The 22,756-nt window shown below is 44.4% G+C and overlaps 8 protein-coding genes across 8 annotated transcripts in view; 3 read left to right on the forward strand and 5 right to left on the reverse strand.

Moving 5' to 3' along the window:
* Positions 1-4,702, reverse strand: part of TREMEDRAFT_70659 (uncharacterized protein) — a gene marked incomplete at its 5' end in the record, with an annotated part of 5,510 nt that extends 808 nt beyond the window's left edge. Inside the window, 12 exons of the mRNA XM_007001944.1 lie at positions 245-405; positions 697-1,123; positions 1,375-1,685; positions 1,822-3,234; positions 3,280-3,420; positions 3,465-3,598; positions 3,639-3,707; positions 3,757-3,871; positions 3,918-4,025; positions 4,168-4,287; positions 4,370-4,576; positions 4,660-4,702. Coding sequence (XP_007002006.1) covers positions 245-405; positions 697-1,123; positions 1,375-1,685; positions 1,822-3,234; positions 3,280-3,420; positions 3,465-3,598; positions 3,639-3,707; positions 3,757-3,871; positions 3,918-4,025; positions 4,168-4,287; positions 4,370-4,576; positions 4,660-4,702 — 3,249 coding nt within the window. The remainder of the gene's footprint in view (positions 1-244; positions 406-696; positions 1,124-1,374; positions 1,686-1,821; positions 3,235-3,279; positions 3,421-3,464; positions 3,599-3,638; positions 3,708-3,756; positions 3,872-3,917; positions 4,026-4,167; positions 4,288-4,369; positions 4,577-4,659) is intronic.
* A 372-nt stretch (positions 4,703-5,074) lies between these two features.
* On the forward strand, positions 5,075-6,639 carry TREMEDRAFT_58413 (uncharacterized protein; the record flags this gene model as incomplete). The annotated part of the gene is made up of 6 exons (XM_007001196.1): positions 5,075-5,142; positions 5,190-5,224; positions 5,314-5,642; positions 5,796-6,003; positions 6,031-6,128; positions 6,205-6,639. 6 exons carry the CDS (start codon positions 5,075-5,077, stop codon positions 6,637-6,639), a joined length of 1,173 nt encoding a protein of 390 aa, XP_007001258.1.
* Positions 6,640-6,795: 156 nt separating this feature from the next.
* Positions 6,796-10,196, reverse strand: TREMEDRAFT_58414 (uncharacterized protein; the record flags this gene model as incomplete). Its single annotated transcript, XM_007001197.1, has 3 exons — positions 6,796-8,998; positions 9,121-9,260; positions 9,309-10,196. The coding sequence occupies 3 exons, from the start codon at positions 10,194-10,196 to the stop codon at positions 6,796-6,798; spliced, it is 3,231 nt and encodes a 1,076-aa protein (XP_007001259.1).
* A 231-nt stretch (positions 10,197-10,427) lies between these two features.
* Positions 10,428-13,053, forward strand: TREMEDRAFT_58415 (uncharacterized protein; the record flags this gene model as incomplete). Its single annotated transcript, XM_007001198.1, has 5 exons — positions 10,428-10,520; positions 10,578-11,264; positions 11,506-11,694; positions 11,755-11,890; positions 12,086-13,053. The coding sequence occupies 5 exons, from the start codon at positions 10,428-10,430 to the stop codon at positions 13,051-13,053; spliced, it is 2,073 nt and encodes a 690-aa protein (XP_007001260.1).
* A 414-nt stretch (positions 13,054-13,467) lies between these two features.
* Positions 13,468-15,808, reverse strand: TREMEDRAFT_58416 (uncharacterized protein; the record flags this gene model as incomplete). Its single annotated transcript, XM_007001199.1, has 7 exons — positions 13,468-13,539; positions 13,850-13,979; positions 14,296-14,593; positions 14,821-15,028; positions 15,106-15,179; positions 15,475-15,681; positions 15,781-15,808. 7 exons carry the CDS (start codon positions 15,806-15,808, stop codon positions 13,468-13,470), a joined length of 1,017 nt encoding a protein of 338 aa, XP_007001261.1.
* Positions 15,809-16,702: 894 nt separating this feature from the next.
* Positions 16,703-17,086, reverse strand: TREMEDRAFT_20116 (uncharacterized protein; the record flags this gene model as incomplete). Its single annotated transcript, XM_007000379.1, has 2 exons — positions 16,703-16,907; positions 17,019-17,086. Coding segments are annotated over 2 exons (273 nt in total), but the record flags the coding sequence as incomplete, so codon positions are not given.
* Positions 17,087-17,681: 595 nt separating this feature from the next.
* TREMEDRAFT_25509 (uncharacterized protein) lies at positions 17,682-18,680 on the reverse strand (the record flags this gene model as incomplete). Its single annotated transcript, XM_007000572.1, has 4 exons — positions 17,682-17,804; positions 18,000-18,169; positions 18,332-18,461; positions 18,507-18,680. 4 exons carry the CDS (start codon positions 18,678-18,680, stop codon positions 17,682-17,684), a joined length of 597 nt encoding a protein of 198 aa, XP_007000634.1.
* Positions 18,681-19,333: 653 nt separating this feature from the next.
* Positions 19,334-22,141, forward strand: TREMEDRAFT_58418 (uncharacterized protein; the record flags this gene model as incomplete). Its single annotated transcript, XM_007001200.1, has 8 exons — positions 19,334-19,838; positions 20,082-20,322; positions 20,443-20,536; positions 20,582-20,714; positions 20,763-20,836; positions 21,017-21,264; positions 21,524-21,608; positions 21,899-22,141. The coding sequence occupies 8 exons, from the start codon at positions 19,334-19,336 to the stop codon at positions 22,139-22,141; spliced, it is 1,623 nt and encodes a 540-aa protein (XP_007001262.1).
* Positions 22,142-22,756: the final 615 nt, after the last annotated feature.

Here is a 22,756-nt window from a genome sequence, read left to right on the forward strand (position 1 = left end):
TCACAAGTGATTGTGAGGGTTAAGAAAGAGTTACTCAGAGTTCAACCTTTGCTCACTGTCAAGCACTCGAGTACTGTACTGATCAGGGTGACGGCTGAGCGTGTATTATTTACTCGAGTATCGCTTCCGAGTTGATTTCTACATGTTGCTTGCATGCTACATGCTACATGATGTCAGAAAGAGGCGGAAAGGTATGCATGTTGAAGTGAGGGGGGGGGTTGGGGGGAGTTGAAGTGGCATTCACCAGAGTGATGGCATATGGCGTCAAGTTGAACGGAGCTTTTGGTTTTTCGCTATTCCGCCAAAGTAAGAGATACTCTTGTTGAGTCGGTTGGATTTCTGTCGCGGAATCAAGTGGCAAATTCCCTTTGCCAGATTGACGTGCGATGAGTTGTGAATCCCAACCTGTTTGTCAATTCTCATTTCTTTCCTACTTGGCGTATCCATGAATAGTGGATGCCACCAGTGATCCAGCAGTTTTACACCTGACAGAGATGGTCTGTGGGTACTGATCCGCGGATAACATTGCCAGTTTGTCATGATAGTTGTCGGAAGACGTGATAAAGGAAAGGACGCTAGTCAAGAGATTGGCGGATCACTGCGATGGGGAGCACATGAGTTGAAAAGGATTCGAACCTGAGAGGTGACGTGAGGAAGAGTAAAAGTGGAAGCATGGGACGTATATGATGCACTCACGCCCAGCAATATCCCAAGCTTCCGTCCCATCCCCATTCCTAACCGTCCCTTTGATCTCAAAAGCATCCTTCCCTCTCCATCCACGAGGTTTAAAAGTCAACGTACAAGTCTCTCCAGTCCTATGATTGGTCACTACCAAATCTCCATAATGATCAATCAGAGGTGTACCCATGATGAAGTTCGACACGTTTGTCGTTACTTTCTTCCATGAGTAATGCTCCACGACCAATTCTTCGTTGGACTCATACTCTGATGGAGCGGGTGGATAATTGAGATGTCTCGTGGTCCACGAACGAGGGATAATGAGCTCCGCGTGTGCTACACCTGTAGGACGGATTTCGAAGGAACGCCCTTGAAATTTATTCTGGGCGTCGACTTCGCCGTAATAATTCCAAGTGGGAGCTTCGGAATAACATGCAGAAATTGGCTGGGTGTAAGTAAACTCTCGACTTCATATCATGCCTCCCCCATGCTTGTCACCTATCTCAAACGTTAACTTTTCATCGATGAGCCGTATCGCTTTTCCAGCCTATCTGGCTGTTCGACTATCTGAAACTGGTCGCGTCCGTGTAGATGGTGTGGGCGAGGCAGTAACACTCAACAGGAGAAACCGCCGGAGACTCATTCATTGGAGGTAGGGTGAAGATAAAAGGAAATCGAAGCACGGGGGAGACTCACAGGATGGTGAGATACCTGTTCCGAGATATATCGATACCTCCCCGGAACAGCATATTCAAAACTCTGACTCAAGAGCGGATTGAACGGCTTGGCAATCCTCCCTATCGTACTTGAATAATTCGACATGGCAAAAGCAGCCACGAAAGCTAATCGTTTCAACGAATCTTGCTCAGCAGCGGCGACGGTGAGACATGCGTCGTATTCCATATCCTCCGCCATGCGCTGTAACATGGAAGTACATTCGTTGAACGAAACGGGGAATGAGATTTTGGTGAGGTCTTTGCCGACAGAGGATTTAAGGATGGACCAGACTACATGTCAGCCCAAGTTCGGAGTGAATAGGACAGGAACTAGACGACATCTCCATTTCTTCTGACAGTTATGAATGGAGACAACACGGGTGAGAGAAAGGGGGGGCCGGGTGATTGAGAGATGTTTATAACTCACGTGAAACACTAGGCCTTTTATCATCATCAATAGGCAACTTATTCCTTACGTGCAGATAAGGTTCCAAACTCTTTCTCGCCAAAAACTCATGGATCGTGCCACTTTTTGGTTTATGAAGATCTACTTTTCTATCCGCAGAAACTGGTGTGCCCGGTCTTTCTTTCTCCGGATGAGCTATACTCTCATGTAATCTCAGATTCGGGATATTGTTCGTTTCTATAGCATCGAAAAACTCGTCATCTCCATCTTCAGTATCGGTATCTGCCGCCTCCAAAACCGATTGCACCTCTTGGATATTACTGATACTAGGTCTCGTACTTCCGGGTGACAAGGCTGGGAATATTCCAGGCGAGAAGGATGGAGCTGTACCGGGGGTCAACGGGATATCGAGAATACCTGATTCCGCTCCAGTAGGTGGATGAAGAGGTGTGAACCCCGTTTTCCCTGGTGAACCAGGTTTTGAAGTGGGCACAGAAGTTGATCCCGTTATCTCTGCTAAGACACCTTTGGCTTGACGTAATGCTCGACGTTTCTTCTCGTTGTCTCTTGCGGCCAGAGTGAGTTGTTTATCGGTTTCTTCTTGTTGTTGAGCCACCGCTAACATGTTTTCCTCCCATAGCTTCCGGGCTTCAACTTCACGGTTTATTCTGCTCAAAAGGTATCTTTCCCGATCTTGAGACATGATACTCTGGTGAGAAATGAGGTTGCCCAATGTTGTCATGCTGCTTCTTAACGCATCTTTTATTGCTGCGTTGCGAGAAACATCTCGACCTAAAGGGAGAGACGAAGATGCTTGGTTAAGCAAAGGCTCAAGGAGCGATTCCATGAGCTGAATTGTCGTATCGAGTTGAGCTTTGATAGAGAGCACGCCCATATCGTACGATGCTTCGTGAGGTATACCATGTTGTTCTTGAGCTGGTTCACCACTACCAGTCAAGCTCTCTTTATCGGCAGCCTCGAAAATTGACATAGTCTCCTCATTGTCATCTTCCATGCCTAAATTGGACATGTCGGGAGATTCATCCTTCGTAATTGTGCGTTGAGTGGCAATGCTGATCCCACTTAGACCGGTGGTGGAACGTTGCAATGCAGGTGATAAGAACGTGTCCGGTGGAGGTAATGTGCGCAAAGCAGACTTGGCTGGTTTCTCTGTAGTCGGAGTTAAAGAGTTTATCGAGCCTGTGCGTTTGCTTGGTTGGCCACCTTTGGAGTAATAATCGAGATTTAGTCGGATGGCCTGAATCCAGCGGGCTATCTCGGCTCGGTGAGCGGATTTGACGATAATCTTCGGAGCAGAATAAGATACTCGGGATGAAATCTCAAAACGAGAGCCATCGGAGGATGGGTTGAAAGATGCCGTAGCTATAGCGATGGACCCGCGACAAGCCACTGACTCTTCTTCTCGATTGCGGTCTGAAGTGAGCCAATATCATACCGTCCGTCGAAGACACCACATACAATAGCTGAGGACGCCATTTTCCAATACGAACCATCGCGAGCGCCAGCCACTACGATAGTTGACCCATTTGCTCAAAAAGCCACGTAAATCTGGAGGGCGGCCATCACTCTTTGGCTGAACAAGGTTGTCTTGATTACTGACTGTTCGGGTCAGCTCCGCGTGTATGTTTAGAGGTGTGACTGACATTGCCTCAGAAACGCCTTGATCCGTTCATCTGCGCCCTTTTCGCCCTCTAACACCCTCCTTCCTCTTTTATCGCGCACGAAAACATCTGCACCGCGCTTGACGCAGAGCTCGACAAGTCGTAAGTCTCGCCGACTGGGTGTTAGCTGACGCTTCTTGACAAGAAGTAGCTTACCGAGCGGCCTCGTGTAGGAGACTGGTCCCACTCCTCTCATCGAGGGCATTGAGATTGAGTATGTCCACCCTGAAGTTGTCAACTCGACGTCCGAAACTGAGATATCTCAATAGCTTACCTGGGACTTGAGAGGAACTCTGACATTCTAGCAGCCTCGTCGACGGAGCTCAGAGGACTGGACACATAGCTAGCTAGCAGTGCTATGAATCTCATTTGAAGAGCTGCCCTCGAGTCTCGACGTAAGCTTGGATCCTCCTGAGCGTGCTTGTCAGAGCTCACCTTCTACCAAAGATGCAATTTCCGTGTTCGCAGCGCACTCAAGGGCCGTCCTCCCCTGCTCGTCTCGAATAGTATCATTGATCTTTGGATGATTGAGTAACATCTCGACTGCTCTGTCAACTGCTTGACTTCCTTCATATTCGTGTTCATCTTGAACACCCGATGGAGACACGACGAATAAGACATGATCCACTCTCCAGGATGAATGTCACCGTATATGGTTAGAATGGGACAAAGGAACACGACGCACCGACGTCCGCTCGTCCAATTTGAGAAGCCACGTGCAAAGCTGTCGCTGGCGAGTTTTGTTCTAAACGTATGTTGGGTGAAGGTATGTACGGTGAAGCGAGTATATCAGAGACGATTGATACTGTTGACAATTAGCCCATTCACATCTCACTCATGCCTGGCAACGAGAAGTAAAGAATGTGACCTGAGAGGTAACACTTTACCTGGTGCGACGCGTACAGCCATAGCTAACAACCTTCCAGCTTTGGCCACACTTTCCCCTTCTTGTCCTTTGACAAGTTTGAGCTCGTCGAGAAAAGGTTGTACCTGAGCTGGATCGTCTGAACGAAGAGCGGCTAGAAGACGAAAGTTGTATAATGCCGCTGTCGCAGAGGGCGTGTGAAGGGAGGGAACGGAAGTGGGCAAAGGTTCTAGTTTATATCAGCCATGTGTGATCGTTCATACATTTATTACGATAGATTAAGATTGGGTGGTAGATAAATAAGAGACTGACTGTCTTTACCCTTTTCGGGAGAGTGTTTAGAACGGTGGCTCATGTTGAGTAAAGTATTTGGTGCGTGAACAAGAGATGTCACCCGGCGTACGGCGGGGGTCAGAGGTGTCCACTTTGTGCCTGAGATCAGTTGTTGGAATACGACTGATTATTGTTTTGTCTTTTGCGTTCCGGAAGTTGAAGAATGTGATGACACTAGGATAGTAACATGGGAGGAAAGATAGGATAAGGTGGGGCTTGACTGTCAACGTCACGCCATAGGTAACATTGGACTTTAAGAGGAGGATGGGGATGGGGATGATAAGCACAGAGAAAGAGGGTTTTGACACGTCATCATAAAGGCGGGGCTCCATCTTACCACCCCACGCACCACCTTCACAACGTCGAGCAAAGGTAAAGTGATGGTGATCAGACCATGAGTGGTCACAAAGCTACTTGGGCGGTACAACAATTACTTCCTCCAGCTTTATTAACCTACTTCTTGTCAGTATACCACATGTCCCCTTATTGCTCTCCGCTAATTCATACAGTTGGGCATGGAAGATATGTACATTTGAGATTGGTCGTACGTCCGTCATTCCTCATTTGTCATATGAACATTCCAAAACATGGCACACGGAGTATCTCCTATATTCTCACACTAACACTATCTAGCTACTTTCATCGGCAAGACTCTTCAACACCCCCTGTTAGGTGCTACATACTCTGCATTTGCTTCAATTTCACTCGGTACACTCACATTACTTTTTCTCCGACTTTATCTCCTTCCTTCTCGTCAAGGTATCCCTCCACGTGATCCACCAGATGATATTCAACTCCGACGTGTCATATTCCAAGTTTCAAGACCTCCGGAATATCCGGGTGATGTCAAAATAGAAAGATGTTATAAAGATGAATGTAAGGGAAGGTGGAAACCTGCTAGGACGAGACATTGTTCTACGTGTAAAGTTTGTAGAGTAGGGTATGATCATCATTGTGCTTTTGTCAGTTATCTCTCACATGAATCCTCCTTATAATGTTCAAACTCCTCTCCTTGACATCTTTCACACTTCAATCCCATCGACCACTGTGAAGGAAACGGAGGTGTCTTTTGATGTTGTTTTTCATTCAAAAAAAGAGAAGGAAATTGATGTCAGTTCGCAAATTGTCTCACTGCACCTTATATCCCTCTATTCCTCACTCTTCTTCTCTTCTCACCTCCCATTTTCTTCCTCCTCTCCTTACCCCTTCTCAAACCTCTGACTACACGTACCTTCAAAGCATACCATTTATCCAGGACAGATCCAACATTGAAAGAATGGTGGGCATGGTCATGGTCATGGATATTACCTGCTGGTCCTGTAGGTAGGTACGTACGAGGTCTATGGATAGGTTGGAGAAGATTAGACGTATTAGATCCAGAAAAGGATTCAAGAGCAGGAGTTACGGTGATGGTTTTAGTAGGAGGGTTATTATCATTAATTTGCTTAGTAAGTTTATCGTTCATTCCTACTCCACGCCTCAATGATCTTTTCTCATCCATGACTTAACGTGTATTGATCTCAGGCTCTACTCATTTCTTCATTCCTATTAATCCAAGACGGTCGTTTAGCAGTAGACAGAGGTCGTCAACTTTCTCATATGAAAATCCAAAAAACCATTCTCAAACTTCAATCTAAATCTCAACCCATCCCTACAACCCTCCAACAATCTCTGTTAGAACTATCCGAACAAGAATGGTTTTTCGTACCACTCGGTCCACCAGGTCAGGGGGAGATCGTCTTCACTTTACCCGATGTAAAACCGTACGATCATGGTAGTAAGAGAAATAGAGAATTGGTAGGTTTGAAAGGATGGTGGTTCTTACCTTGGAAAGCTATGAAAGCTACGGAATTGAATGTTTGGAATTGGGAGTTAGCAGAAGGGGTTCAAATTAGGTTGAGGGAAGAGGCGAAGATGATGAGATTGGAGCGGATGAGGGAAGGGGAGGAGTACGATTGAATGATTTATGACTTCACGATGAGTTTAAGAAATAGCTTGAAAATCACAGATATCGCGAATATCTCATAGGACACTAGGTAATGTCCACAGTGTAGATAGTATAGGTTAGTGAGAATAGAATAGAAGACAGTTTGAATGATTGTATATATTGTCATTTCAAAGACTATCAAAGAAACTCAGATCCTGTGCTGATAAACCTTTTGTTTCTTTCATATCTTTCTTCTCCTCTTGTTCCAACCCTGACCCTGACCCTATCCCTCTAGTACCAAGATTAACATTCGATCCTCCTAATTCCCCATGAGTAGTTTTAGGGGTAGGTATCAAACCTTCCATCACACCTTGCATCCGTAAGGACGTCTTCATTTGAGAAGTGGAAGGAACTTCATATTCCCCCACTAAAGAATTCTGGTCAGAAGTGTGATTCAACAGATCGACTTGATTTTTTGGAACAGGTTGTGATGGTGGAGGAAGGAAGGGAAACCCTGTTGAGATCGTTCCAGATCCGGGAGGAGAGAGAAATGGAAAACCCGTTGCTGGCTGCGTATTGGACCCAGGAGGAGGTTCGATCATCGGTGCGATAGGTGATGGTGGAGCTGGCCATCGACGACCTTTGACAGCTATAGCGTCATTGACCAGAGTTTGAGTGAGTGAAGTGGATGTACCTAAATGAGGTGGTCGGTGAGGTACGGGGGAGGGATGAATATGGATTTGAGAGAGTGACTGAGGGAGTAGTTGTGATTGTGTTTTTGAAGGTGAAGAAAAGGTGTGTGGTGTCATGGAAGGAAGAGATGAATCGAATGATGAAAAATCACCGAAATCACCAAAATCGTCAGAAGCAAAGTGATTATGACTACTGGGACCTGCCACAATAATAGGAGCGGGAACGAGACCACTTGACTTGGAGCTGACGACTCCATCAGGAGAAGACAAGAGAGTATGATTATTCAATGTAGGTGGTACGGGCGTTGGAGATTCTTTCTTTGGTGATTGTCTAATCGGAGAAGGTTGTAAAGGTACAGAAGTAAATGATATCACTGAAGAAGGCGTTATTGATCTCTGTATCATTGAAGGTGAAGAAAACGTATTTATAGAACTACCAGTGATTTGAGGTGAAACGTTAACAGTTGGAGGACTAGATAATCTAGGTATAACAGGTGGTGTTGAGATTCTAGGTATTGACGTTCCAGGTGATAAGAATTCATCCCATGTTGAAGACCCTGTATTTGGACTGATTGGAGAATCGGTGAAATCTAATCCACCTAATAAATCGATGTCTGATTTAGGTACAGGTTGAGAGGTCATACGAGCTACGAATTTTGGATTTGAGGTATTGTTGTTAGTTCCTATTCTTCCAATTGGAGCATTTCTTACATTACTTCCTGACATCGAAGTATTTCCTAAAGTTCCGTAGGTTGCAGTACTTTCTTTGAATTCAGAGATGGTAGTAAAACTTAAACGACTATTAGGTCTTGGAGGTGGAGCTAAAGGTTGAGGTAATGATGTATTTTTATTAGATAATATATCTTGTATTCCTTTAATAGATTGAGAAGGTTCAAGAGATAATAAATCTCCAACACCTTTTTCCTGTGGTGGTGAAGAAAGTGATGGGACTTGATCAAGAAAGGTAAAATCATCTGCGGAAAGTTCAATATCTTTGGGATCGATATCTTTGGGGTCGATTTCTTTACTGACACTTGAGCCGGAGGGTTGACGACGAATACGACCGAAAAATCTTCCAAAAGCGGAGGGCTGTGATCCTTGGGCATTCTGAGCATTTTGAGGAGGTTGTACTGTTGGGGTTGTTTTAGCTGTCGAGGTTGCTTGGGCTGTAGGAGTTGACTCTATAGAATTGACAGGACCGGAAGGTATTTGTTGGATAGGTGCGAGTGTTTGTATGGCGGAAAATGAGGCTTCAGGGATGATATCGGGCTGAAGGGGATTATTGGCTGGTGATTCTGGTCGAGAGTTCCCTTGAGCCAAAGAAGTTGTCCCCCCATCAACGGTCTTCACCTCTAAGACTCCCCCGCCGGAGGTGACCAAAGGTTTATCCTGTGTGTTCTTCCGACCCCAGAAACTCCAACCTTTCTTCTGTGGTTCGTCATTGGTTACTGCTTCCAGAACTGGTACTTCGGGTTCTCCAAGTCGAGATCGACCACCCCAGGGGGAATCGGCATCACCAAAAGATTCTTTATGTCGAGAACGACGAGCCATGGTTATATTTAACAGGGAGGTTTGAGGAGTCGGATTAGGTCTTTGGAGAGCGGAAAGAAGGGATTGATGTGTGGTTAAAGAGGATATGACAGGAGGGTAGGTGTTGATATTAGGTGGGATAACACTGAGACTTCTTAGAGTTTCATGACTGTCATCAGCCTCTTTGACTCTCATTTATACCCTTCTATCCGTAGACATAAAGTTGAGTAGAGTCTTGAAGTAAGGTCAGGAGGGAGAGTACTCGTACTGAGGGTAAGAGGTCATACTTACACATCATCATCAGTTTGACGTATCGTTTGGTCCAACTTTCTCTGTTCTTCTTCTGTCAAAACAGGAAGTTTATCCAACCCTATCACCCCTTCTACCAGCTCACCCCATTCTCTTTGTAGCTCTACAATTTTGACCTGTGGCTGAAATATGAGTTTCATAATAATGTTACATAGTGATTCAAGACTCACCGCTCGTTGTTCTCTCATTAATATCCTTCGCTGTGCTTCTTCCCATTCATCATCTTCTTTCCTCGGTATCACACTATTAGATCTCACAGGCACCCCTCCCCAGCCTTCATGATTATCATCATCGACATTTTGTATTTCAGGAGTTACGAAACCAGAATTCGTACGTGAATGTCCTGTTTCCCCCAACCCCCAATCCCCTCCCCAAGGGTCAGCAGCGTTTATATCTGTAAACCCACCGAAATCTGATCCTGGTCTAGGGGACGGTATACCGTCTCTTTGCTCATGGTAGGGAGTATGTCGAGATGTTGAAGAATGAGGCGAATGTATGGATAAACTGGGAGTATGTGAGAGATGGGAATGATGAGAAGAAGAAGAGAATGGGGCTTGTGGGATGATATCAATCTTAGGGGGAGTAGAGGGCACTGGGAGAGATGTGTTCTCTTCTGGAGGAGGGGGTGGAGGAAGGGAAGCAGGGTCGATATTAGGACTGTTTAGAGTCCATATAGCTTGATTATCCTCTGTTTGTCTAGGTAATGGTACAGTGACTTCTGGTTCTTCTTTCTCAGTTGCTACATCTTGATCGACTTTGAGGTCTTGGGGCGTCACTTCGACTAACCCAGTATCTGATCTGTCCTCTGCTTCTTTCCCCCATTCTCCACCCCAGTTAGATTCGGGGATATAAGTAGGACTCTTCAAAGGCGGTGATTCCAATCTAGGGAGTGGTGAAGTGACAGGTGAGGTCGAAGGAGGTATGACCGTCGGACGTGCCCAAGGGTCGGCATGATCCAGTGCTGGTGGTGGTGAAGTGGATGGTGCTGGGAGTGTATCTTGTGAGTTCAAGGGTTTAGGAGTGACCCAGGATGGTCCAGCCGCCCAAGGATCTTCCATCTTGAGACAAGAAAGGTTACGAGAGAAGATAATAGAGCAAAGGCAAAGAGGGAAGGGAAAGGGAAAACGAGATGTCAAGTGACCAACTTTGCTTCGTCTTAAACTTTAACATTCGACATTGACAATGAATCGACTCCTAACGAGTGACCGTCTCATATGGAACTCATAGGATCATAGGGTAGGATATGGACTAGCTCTACTGGCAGAAAAGACGTACGCTATCATTCGACCATGTCAGACTACAAAACAGTCAAAGAGGCTTTCGTATCCAACAATCCCGGACAGAATGTGTGGACTATCAACTCTATCTCCTTGGTCGCTCTCGTTAGTCTTCCACACCTCTCAGTCCATAATCATCTGACGTATAAGCTGATATGATAGTCATCTTATGCTCTTTACGCTTCTCTCGTCGGTCGTACCACTCCCAATGTCATCGTTGACTATCTCACAACCGTCTTACCACTCCTCTTATCAATCACGATTTTCTCCTCTCATTCAATAATCTTCAACCTCGCTATTCTCTCTTTAGTCTTTCTCATCTCCATACTTCAACCTCGCGGAAAACCCAACCAACATATTGTTCAAGAAAAAGAAAAAGGAGAATGGTTAGATGAATCTGATTCTGATGAAGAACCTTCCCAACCTGCTGCCCCAACACCCACATCACCTTTCGTCCCTGGTCATGCTGCTCTTCCTTCTCAAGTACTCTCCGCTCAAGCTCAATCACAACCTCTCTCTAGATCTTCATCTGGATTATCAGTTGGAGAACCATTCTCTGCTAGGAAAAGAAGACACAGTCCTACACCTAGTACACATACTCATTTAGCTATTGATATCCTGGCCACTCCAGAGGTTGACAGTACCTCCTTAGGAAATGGTACGGTCAATTATCCAACTCAAAGATTGGAATGGGAGAGGGGAGAGAATGAAGGAAAGGCAGGGAGGTTACCGTTTTTGTCGGTTTACAGAGCGCATATGATGATCATGACCGTTCATTGTATTCTCGCTGTGGATTTTAATATATTTCCAAGATCTCAAGGGAAATGTGAAGATTTCGGAACAAGTTTGGTTAGTTGGTCATCTTCCCCTCAAACTCGATCCCTTAACAACAACAACTCCCCTCACTGCTCTCATTCCCCCGATACATCATGCGACTCGTGGTGAGCTCCGTTTCGTAAGCTTGCGCTACTCATCATCTTTCCCGGAATTCCCCTCATCATTGAGTAGTGTTTTTTTCTCGTCTCCCTTACGAACAATGTCTTGACGTCTTGCTGTCGTCAGGTGTGAAATGAACTTTACTCACTCGCAGATGGACGTCGGTGTCGGATCTTTCGTCTTCTCTCTCGGTCTAGTCTCTTCACGTTCTTTCTTACCGCATTCCATCACCTCACCTCCTACTCCGGTTCTATCTCAAGTATTACGGGCAATGAAGAAATCCGCTCCTGTGTTATTGCTAGGGTTAGTAAGAGTGATCATGGTCAAGGGTTCTGATTATCCTGTGAGTTGACCTTCCACTCATCTCGTCTTCCTTCTTTTCATGTCTTGAGCTAAGTGAGAGGAACACGTCACGGAATACGGTGTGCATTGGAACTTTTTCTTCACACTTGGTCTCATGCCTATTTTTGGAATTCTTCTACGTCCATTGAGAGAAACTAAACTTCGTTGGTCTATCCTTGGTCTTCTCATTGCGACAGGTACGTCATTTGTCTCCACTACAATTCACTCAGACAATTCTCCATTCTGACACTGCTCACCACTTGTGCTGTCCGTCTTTCACACGACATCTTCCATTTAACCCCGAATGTGAGCTCGAAGTGAACCGTCCGTATCCCTCATGGTCCATTGTTAGACCGAGATGGTAACAATTCGCACCACTGCTGATCTCTCAGTCCATCAACTCTCCTTACACTATGCAGGTATACAAACCTGGGTATTGTCACCTCTTCGAAACAACCTTTTAAGTCAAAATAAAGAAGGTCTCGTTTCTCTTCCTGGATATTTATCAATCTATCTACTCGGATTAGCAGCAGGTGAACATATTTTACGTTTTTCACAATCCGTACATCATACCATCTCTTCTTACTCCCCACTCACGTCTATACCCCCATACCATAACTCGACCTCGACATCAATGGCCCCCTTCCCCTTCAACTCCTCCTCGACTTCCCCCTCCTCGTCATCTTCAACATCCACTTCCAGTCCGAATCCAATTCCAAATCCCATCCATTCCTTTCAAATCAACAACCAAACCATCCGTATCCATCGAGAAAAAGATCATGAAAAACGTCGAACAGAATTATCTCTGGAACTATTCAGCTATTCCCTTACCTTCTGGCTAGCGTTTTATCTGGTGACTTTCATAACACCCGTTTCTAGACGAATGGCAAACTTGTCATACGTATTATGGATATCCGCATATAACACTTCTTTTCTACTAGGTTATCTACTCATCGAAATCTTATTCTTCTCATTTTCTCCACAAACCATCACTTCACATGAAAACCATTTTGACAACCGCGGTGATTCTCTCGACACCGGTAGAAGTCATCTTGAAACTAGTAGAAATTTTTCTGAAACCCGACGGAATTTCGTTAACCAAAGAAATAACCCAGAACACAGCACGAGTTCATCACAGAGAGATGATAAGATGGATAAAAGATCTCCAGGATTATTAGAAGCGATCAACCGAAATGGATTGATCATTTTCTTAGTGGCGAACCTCTTAACCGGGTTGATCAACCTCAGTATGGAAACAATATACGTCAAAGAAGGAATTGCTTTGATAGTTTTGGTTGGATATAGTGCGGGAATATGTTTGATAGCTTGGTTTTTGAGAGGACTGAGATTACGATTATGATTATGATTGAATTGATCTTCTACAAACTCAACTTCCGCATGTTAGAAGTTGAATGTTGAATGTTAAATGTCTGCACATGGTTATAGTCAATACTGAAAAGATTCTTGAGTACTTAACTCTAACTCTACTCTTATTGGTCTTGACAAGTGGTCGGGTTTCACAAAGATGATCTCGCCGTGGATGTTTGGTTGGCACGATCAATGATCGAAAGTATGAGTAATAAAGAGGAAGGAGAAGAACGTCCAGCTCGATTATATCAGTCCATTATTCAATGGGACAACAAAATGTATGCCATAACAGCATTTAAGATGAGATACGAGAATAAATTTATGATCTTAAAAACGATATGTAAAAAGATACATGTGACACTGTTATACCTATATGTTGATGAGTTGGATCGAGAACAAGACGAGTTTATTTCTCAGGTTTAGGTTTAAAGAAAGAAGTGAGTTTTGACATATTGCTAGTATTGACTTTTTTCAACATCTAGACGTTAGTCTCCACCCACCTTGGACAAATATCGATCGGCGTCGGATTGGAAAGATATCAAGTGATGTGGGAGGGAGGATACGAAGATGTGAGATGGGAAGGGTGTCAAAATGTGTGAAGATAGCAAATCGAAGACGTGAGACGGCAAGGGTATCAGGAAGTGTGGAGACAAGAACACGAAGATGTCGACAGGGAAGAGTGTCAAGGATAGTGAGAGTGGTATTGGATGAGGTCAGGGGGGACCACCAAAAGTGACATGGTAGAAAGGTCAAAGGAAAAACACAGAAGAGATGGGAAAAATACTCACTTCGACTCCACGAGAAGCAGGAGGAGCTTTACGTTTCACACCTGCTTTAGGCTTATCGTTAACAACCGGTTGAGATGATATTATATCTGCTGCAGCTCGGTTGGCCAAATGGTTTTTCAGTGCTGAAAAACTATTATCAGTCGAATATTCTTTCCACCTCTTTCTCCTGACTCTGGGAGGATAAATGTGGGGCTATATGATGAAATAGCTCCATGGACCAGTGGACAGTCCCGTCTTTTTGGCCAAGTATGATGATATAGGTTTTATCCCGTACGATCATAATCAGGGAAAATGTCCTCATGGACATATCACCATTGGTCGATTCTCCTTCTGAATGATAGAATTATGCAGCTGAACCTCCTCCAAATACATTTTCTTTCAAGTCTTAGTGGAGAATAAGACGATGATTGATTCGAAAAAAAAGAATAAAAAAAAACACAACTCACTCATACGTATCCATCAAAGCGGTCTGAACGACAGAACTTAACCATTCATTCATATGTTCCACAGCAGCTTTTTGCCTGGCTTGTTCCCAAACCATCTCTTCTACTCCTGTAGCTAAACCATAATCGCCTTGATCAGTGTGTACGAGGATACCATCTCGAAGAAGAGATCGTATAAGATGATCAAATTTATGAAATTCGTTTCGTTGGAAATGGTCGACTTTTTGTTGAATCAGGTTTAGGATGAGGGAGAGGGAAGGACGGTAATATGTTTCTGTTATTTCTGTTTCAGAAGAAATGTCTGTGGGTTAGTGTCAAGTCTTCAATTTCTCTCACAGGTAGACTGGGATTTTGCAGAGAAGAATACTACCAAAACGACAGTCCCTTGATGAGATCATGCGGAGGGATGGACATTAAGAACAGTGAAGCAATCAGCTGATGAGGTGAGGCTGGTAGAAGGATGTAACTACCGGCTTGGGGAAGCGATGAAGGGCAAGAAGGGGGAAGACGGAAAAGAGAATTACAAACCTTTTTGATCACAACATAATTTGAAAACATCACTTATGATCCTAATCTCCAATAATCTCCCAATATCAGGATTATATCTCCCTTCTTCATTCTTATCTCCATTCTGGGGTTCTTTCGAAAAAGGGGGAGGGATGGCGAAAGAGGACGACGAAATTAATTGAGAGAAGAGGTCTTCTAAGGGTTGGAATGGAGTGTTTGAGTCACCATTCTGTATGTCAGATTTTTTTTTTTGTTGGAATATCAAGATATCTATCGTGGGAGGTCACGGAGATATGCTGGACTTACGGGTATAAGGGATGTTATAAGTGGTATAACGAGGAATAAAGGGTCTATAGGTATATGAAGTAATATATCACCGACTGTTATCAGCTCATTTCTCTTTCCAGCTTAATGTGTGAGCAGTGATCAGTTTTCTTTTTCCAAGTTTATGAGTTGAGGGCAAGTATTCGTAACTCGGTGTACAGCTGTGAAGATGATCACAATGTCAGTGTGAGGAAAGGGAGAGAGCAGGTGACTGGGAGCTAGAGTCTGGAGTGTGGTTGACTTTCAAGATATACCATAAGTAGGAAAGTAAGAAAGACGAGAGAAAGTCATAGCCAGTAAGTAAAGTAAATATAGAGGAGAGATATAAATGAAGAACAAGTAAATACTCACCATCGATAGTATCTGGTAATATGAACCATGTTCGACCTTTATTAAATCTTACGACTTGTACCAAACCATAATATCGTTCCGGTTCTTCATCATTCGTCACAATTCGCGAACCGCTATTTGAACAAGAAGTAGTTGGGAGATATAGTTGCGGTTGACCTGTACGAGGATGAGGTAGACGTAGGTATTGACAAGATTTGGATAAATCAACTGGGAAATCAGCATTGGGTCATGGCGTAGACGCGTCTTGTTAATTGACGTGTGGGTGGTGGACGAAGAAGGGGAGGGGAGAGTAAGATGAAGACAGACCTTGTTCATTTATGACAAAGATTGTCATGATGTTTAGTTTGTTAAGTAGAACAGAAGAAACAAGGAGGAGGAGGAATATAGAGGTAAATTATCAAGGGATATGAAGTTGGGGGATTTGTGGTTCGTAGAATTCCAGCTTGTTTCGGTGATCACGAAGGCTTCCAAGGTGGTCTGGCAAGCTGGATGCATGGACAGCGTTGGCAATGGCAGGCTTATCATCACTCATACCAGACGTGTTCAGTAGACTATTTACTGCTATACTGCCTGCATTGTGAACTGTACTTCGCTCCAACTTTCACTCTATAAAACTCATTGACGATTCACTCCACCCAAGCACCATGTTTCTTATGCCACGACTATGTGTCAGTTTCATATCTTTGGCACTCAGTATCGCTGCCTTCAACAAACGCAAATATCAAATGGAGATTCGACTTTGATCCTGCGTCGATCCAAAAATCCAAAAAATAAGACTGTACGAGCAGGGCGACATCCCTATGTATACTGAAAGCGAAAGAGAAGAGGCGCGGGGCAGACGAAGTAACAATAATGAGGATGGGGCACATGTGGTGAGCGACACGTTGTGCTCACCTCTATCCCATCCCCAGGTCCATAACCTTTATAATCCTTTGCACCTTTTGGTAACGGCACGTAATCAGGACAAGAATCACGTTTGATAGCGATTATCGTCGTTCCTTTCGGAGGGGATGGAAGTGGGTTTGGTGAATCGATAGTTGAAGCGAATGGGTATATCCACTAAGCATTAACAACTCTTTCACCATACATTACTTTGCAAGCATGACAAATTTCCACTTGATCACGGCTGTCATTATGGATATAATTTGAGGAAGGGAATATCTCTCTCCAACGAGGTACATATTGAAGTGGGAGGGGAAGGGAGGAAAGAGAGATGACGTCGATAACTCACATGAGGCCAGTCATCATGGTAATTCCATAACATGGAAGAACATTCCTCACAAAAACTACGTTTCGAAGTGGAACTTTCGATACAATTATCATCTTTGTCGAATTCCATACAAGCTTTATAGACCCTAAATGGATGATCAGCATTTATCTTCCACCAGTTCACAATTTTTTCATCTCCATTTGACAAGCCCTCTTCATATATCCTCCTCCGCACTCCTTGGTCTGATTGCGTGCTTATCCTATCTTTGGGATATGACGTAGGGTAAACAGAAGGACGAGGCTCTTGTGAATTTGAATGAGATAGAGAGACTTACTTGATCTTATCCTCCCCTCTAAGGATCTTCAAAGTAGGAAAGTTACCCATGATATTACAACTTCCCATATACCCTCCTACTTTCCTACAGATGGAACATTGACATATCTGTCTTTCAGCTTGTCACGGCTTACGCCTTCTGACCGCTGAAGATTATCCAAGTTATATCGAGTTCGGTTCTTACGTTTAAGAGGAAGAAGTGTTGTTATTCACTGACCATGAATGGAACAGGAGTGTTAGACTATATATCAGTTGGATTCCTCCTCCCTCTTGTTACACACCACCACCGGCCACGGAGCTCAGTTCGAGGCGAAATGATGCCTCGAGTCGTAACAGGGACTAAGGAATGAAACCGCGGTAGTATGTCGGGAAGAGCTGAGAACTTACTTCCACCGTATATTTTACCGCTTTGCAGTGACACAATCTATGACATTAGTACATGTCAGTGTTATCTTGGCTCACCCTTCGAGCAATACAGGCATATTTTCAGTATGTATTAATGCTGTCAGAGTAGAAAATGATAGAACTACGTTGTCCATGTGGTGCTTGAGACGGTGTCCAAGTGGAGGTCGGTGAAAAGTTTCCCACGGTCGTTAAAGCACTTCGATCGCCAACATGCAACATGCAAACTATGAAGCAACTACAAAAATCAAAACTGGGTCCATTATCGTCCTTCTGATGACAATTGTCTTTCTTTCAACATCCGAATATGTTCACTCAGACCGCCCCTACGTTCTAACGCTGCTAAGGAGAGAGATTTCGCGCCAGTGATAGTCTTCAAGCAGTCCTACGGCTTAGTTTCGTCCATCACAGAACAATTTATGATCCGCCTGACAGCAGATGGAAACGATTTGAGGGTCTTTGTAACGTTAGACATGAACAGGATGTGAAGCGAGCTAGATGGAAGTCTCGGAGGGATAGAGATGAATCAGAGGGAGAAAATGAGTGGAAAAAGGGGGTTGGGCAGTGGTGGAAAACTCACAGACGCCCCACAATGACATTCGAACCCTTGTGCCATATCCCATTCCGTAGAAGGATAAAAGAATGTGAGTGGTTCACCTTTCTTCACGCCTTTATCTAAAGCTCGGACACACCATTTTTCCGCTTGACCAGTGAGATCCATCATGACGTTAGGGGAGCAAGAATGGTTCACTACTATCAGCGTCTTACTCCTCTCCTCCTGAAACATTCATCCTCCCTCTTGTCGCCTACTCATCATCTCAGCCACCGACTCCAAGAGATCATCAGGGAAATGAATGAGCCTGGAATTCTATTGAAAAAGTCCAAGACGAGTGTAAGCGAACGATCACTCACTGAATAAGAGATCCGAGTTTAATTCCAAATGATCCCCTACCCCCGGTCCAAACTGAACAGAACTATATGCTTTCTCATTCGCCAAGCTAGCATTGTCCAACGAAGCCACGATTTCCCCCGGAGAAAAGTCCTACTTCATAAGTCTCTCGCGGTCAACGTTCAAGCATACACTCACACGACACGCTATGAGACGACTGGAATACTCTCCCTCGTCCCTCGGCCCAAAGTCGACTTGGAATAACCCCGGGTGAGTCGGAGTGTAGGTCTTCCCTCCGTGTGTATTTTCAGGAGTGGGTTTGACATATGGTCTTATAGGGTCGGGGGGTAAGAGGGGGTCGTTGGAGAGCATTTCTATACACAATATGAAGATGTCGCTTTACGCATTTCTTCAAGAGCAAGGGATGCCAAGGGAGAGAGGGTTCCGGCTGGTGAATAACCGGTGGGAGGTGGGGGAGAAGTGGCACCGCCACATTCACGATTCCTTCCGATCTTTTCGGACAGTGTTCGGTCACTTGTTCTTTGCCTGACTTGACATGGTCGTACTATGCAACTGGACTCGCCAAGTCGCTAGCGGTCCATCTTCGGTGGCTCCAGTACGATGTCAAGTCTTTATCATCCCAGGAAGTTGAAAAATTCGAGGAGAGTCAAAGTTGGAACATGAAAGGAGAGACACAAGACAACGAAGACACAAGGGGAAGGAGGACAGACATCAATCAGCCGATTTTTTGCGGATCATTTCCCCCACGATATACCCAGTCAATCACATCAAAGGCTCGACTCGACGAGCAGAGGAGCGGGGGAGGGAGCAAGGGAGTTAGAAAGAGTAAAAAGCAAGAGATCATCCATCATCGACCAAAGAAAAATTCCGAGCATCATACGATACTTGTATTGTACACTTGAAAGCAAAGGCCTCATCAACCATACAAGACTTCTCGATTCTTTCTTTCCTCAAAATTCAGACTTTCATATTATCATTCCAGATCCAATCCTTCTCATTGAAACATGCAACCTCATCCAAATATCCATCAACAAGACACTCACCATCGACATCCTTCCCCTTCACCTATCATAACAGAAGCATTCCACGATGCTATTCGACTACCCGACACTCCAATCACTCCTTCCACCTCGAACCCCTTTCCTGAACCTCAATCTCAACTACATTCACACCCACACTCACACTCATCTGACATTCCATGGAAACTCATCTTACCCATCCTCTTCCTCCGATTCGGCGATGCAATGTCTTACGAAGTGATCTTCCCCATCGTGACTGATATGATCACTTCTTTCCAGGTGGCACCTGATAAGATCGGGCTTTGGGCCGGGATGGCAGAGGGAGCTTTGATGATTACCGAAGCTTTGTGTGCAACTACTTGGGCCAGGTTGGCAGATAAGTATGGAAGGAAACCTTGCTTAATGGCAGGGTTCATGTTTGCTATATCAGGAACGGGTTTGGTGGGGTTTTCGACGTCGGTGGGAAAGTTGATCCTTTGGCGAGCTATCTGTATGTTATGTCTCATTTGCTCTTCTCTTTCTTCCTCTTCCCTTCTATGTCATCACATGTTCCACATTTCTTCCCTTGTCTCAGAATGCTTCTCTCACTCTCCTTGCTCCGATATATCTGCTTTTCGTGTAATGGTAGACAACTTTGATATCACTGCAAGTCTATCAATCAAAGAAGGAAACCTTGATTCGAAATCAAAAGTGGCCTTTGCGGAGGTGTGACAGGGAAAGACTGACGGAAAAGTGGGAATGAACCCTTGTGGGGTACTCAACAAAATCATCGCTTCGGAAATATCCAACCCTGTTAACAGGGATAAGATCTTCGCCATCTTTTCACCCGCTTTTGCCACTGGTACGATGATCGGCACCCTCATAGGTGGTGAACTGGCACATCCCTACGGTCGTCTACCCCACTTATTAGGAGGAAGTTCAGAGTTCTGGAAGGAATGGCCTTATGCACTTCCTTGTGTTGTCACTACTGGAGTGTGGGTCATTTATATATAGCTATTTCGTTTTCTTTACCATTTTCCCCCTCCATCGGTCTTTTTTTTCTCACACGATACCCTTCCCCGCTTACCTGAAAACTTTCGCCCGCTTCACTGAAGATCCGTCGAGGAGTTCTGGGTGAAATTCCATGATGACCTAGCTCATAACAGTGCTATAATCGCCCTCGTGGTCAGCTATGTATACTTGATTGAGGTCAGTCAGCTTGGAAACTAAGATACCTCGAACTGATCAAGTCAGACTCGTCCACCATCTCATTCTCTTCAAATACATACCACAGCGGAGAAGAATGATCACCATCGAGCTATATCCGCCGCGTTGAAAGTCCCACATTTCGCTCTGATCACCATCGTCTTTCTCAGTTATCAACTTAGTTCGTCTTCTCTCTCCCCTTCTCATACATCATAATCCTGACGTTCAGCGAGTTTCTCCATAGAAGGAATTTTCGCTGTGTACACTTATACTGATGTTGACCTCGGAGGATTAGGTCTTTCGGTAAGTCAGCCATTAAACGTATCTTCACATTCACCTACTTCCCAACATGAATCCATCTCTCCCAGCAGTATTTAATAGAGTTCGTTCTCAGACTCAATGCAAGACCCGTCACATCTCGTCACAGTCGCCATGATAGCTGGAAGGTTAGATGTTAAGAGGGTATACTGACAGATCCTTTAGGTAGATATCATAGGTTTCCTCTACGCGGCAGCTGCATTCTCTTACATCATCACCGCGCCACTTCTTTTGCCGATCATGAAAAAACGTTTCGGAGCTGTGAAATCATTACAAATAGCTTTCTTAGCTTGGGTAGGTGTCACCATGACATTACCTTTATCACAATGGACGGCGATACATTGGAGAGGAGGTATGTGGTTGGTTTTGATTTGTCAAACGGGTTTGAGGTGTGTCGGAGGGTTTGGTTGGCCGTGAGTGAATCTCTCTTTGTGTCTGTTCCTTCTTTCACCTAAGTCGCTTGCGAATCACTCACACTTTGCTACTTACATTATTTGTCTGGCTCTTTCTTTCTGCTCCTCATCTCCTTGACTAAGTCTGTGTCTCCAACTTTTCGTTCTTCTACCGTGTTGCGGTTGTTCGCCGAGGCCCGGGAACGGATAATCTGGTCGGGTTTGTTCTTCATTTCTTCAACAACTGAGTCGCTTTCAGAGAATGACAGCTAATGGTTAGCATGTGTGATATACTCACTATGAGCGCATTTGACGATTATCCAGAGTTGTTAGCGACTGGTAGCGCAATAAGTTTGATAGCAGGTGTGAGTCAAATTATCCTTCCCCACTTTCTTCTCATCCCCCCTTCAACTCTCGTCCATCATTTCCCTCCTCTCCTCTAAGTACCCCTTTATCATAGTCTTACTACACATCGTTAAGAAACCCAAATTGCCAACCCTGAATTGTCTTGAGGAGCTCTGCCTCCTTTCCACTCCAGGAGACGGGACAACCGTTCACGGTTGCATGTAATAGTATCTTGAGAAAACCTCTCTTCCTCACTAGGAGACGACCCTCCCAACTACAAGTGTAGGAGAAGTCCATGTTGACACACCAGGCATTCGGTCGAGCATTCGGACCAGCTATATCAGGTTGGATCTACTCCCTATCCACTCAACATCCCGTAGGATCATTAGGACGTCAAAGTTCTTGGTTGGCAATGTTAGCGATTTCCCTTCCACCATTCTTTCTCTCTCGTTTGTTACCAAGTGAAAAAAAGTATAAAGAAGGGTATGAAACTGTTCCCTTGGATGAAGAATCTGATGTAGATGTAGGTGGGGAGAGTGAGGAAGTAGTGTGAATTAGATTTGTAGATTATACGATACATTATGTCATATATTTATAGAGTTGCATCCAATCGTTGATTGTGCTTTTTCACCATTCTAGGCTTTATCGCTTTACATGAAAACGTTGTACGTATGCTTTTTGCTGGATATGTTGATGATACTCGAATGGATGAGACATCAGAACGGAGTTATATTAGAGAAGAGGAAGGTCATGTAAGTACTTTTACTCTGATGGGCTGAAATAATTTGATCAAGATGGGATGGGGGTGGGATTGGTGATGCGGAAAATATGGAATGATGAAGTGTCATCCCTCCGACTGAAAAGCAAAGCACTCTAAAAGTGAAGGTTCTTAAGAGACTTTACATCAAGACTGATCTCTTTACTTATCACCTGAGAATAAACGATATTGAAAGAAAATTTCCTCGCCTATTGGAGATATAAATTATAACGTCAAATATTTTGAAGTTCAGTAAGATCAGAACTGGATTTCAGAAAATCTCAACTCAGATTTGTGATCTTGGACCAGAGTGAATAAGTTCAAGATTTGGTTTGAATAAGAAGGAAAGGAAAGCTTGGAAAAATATACGGTGTGATTCAAATTTGACCAAGGAGAAGTAAAGAGTAAAGA

The sequence above is a fragment of the Tremella mesenterica genome (assembly GCF_000271645.1).
Source record: "Tremella mesenterica DSM 1558 unplaced genomic scaffold TREMEscaffold_1, whole genome shotgun sequence".
In the NCBI taxonomy this organism is placed as follows: domain Eukaryota; kingdom Fungi; phylum Basidiomycota; class Tremellomycetes; order Tremellales; family Tremellaceae; genus Tremella; species Tremella mesenterica.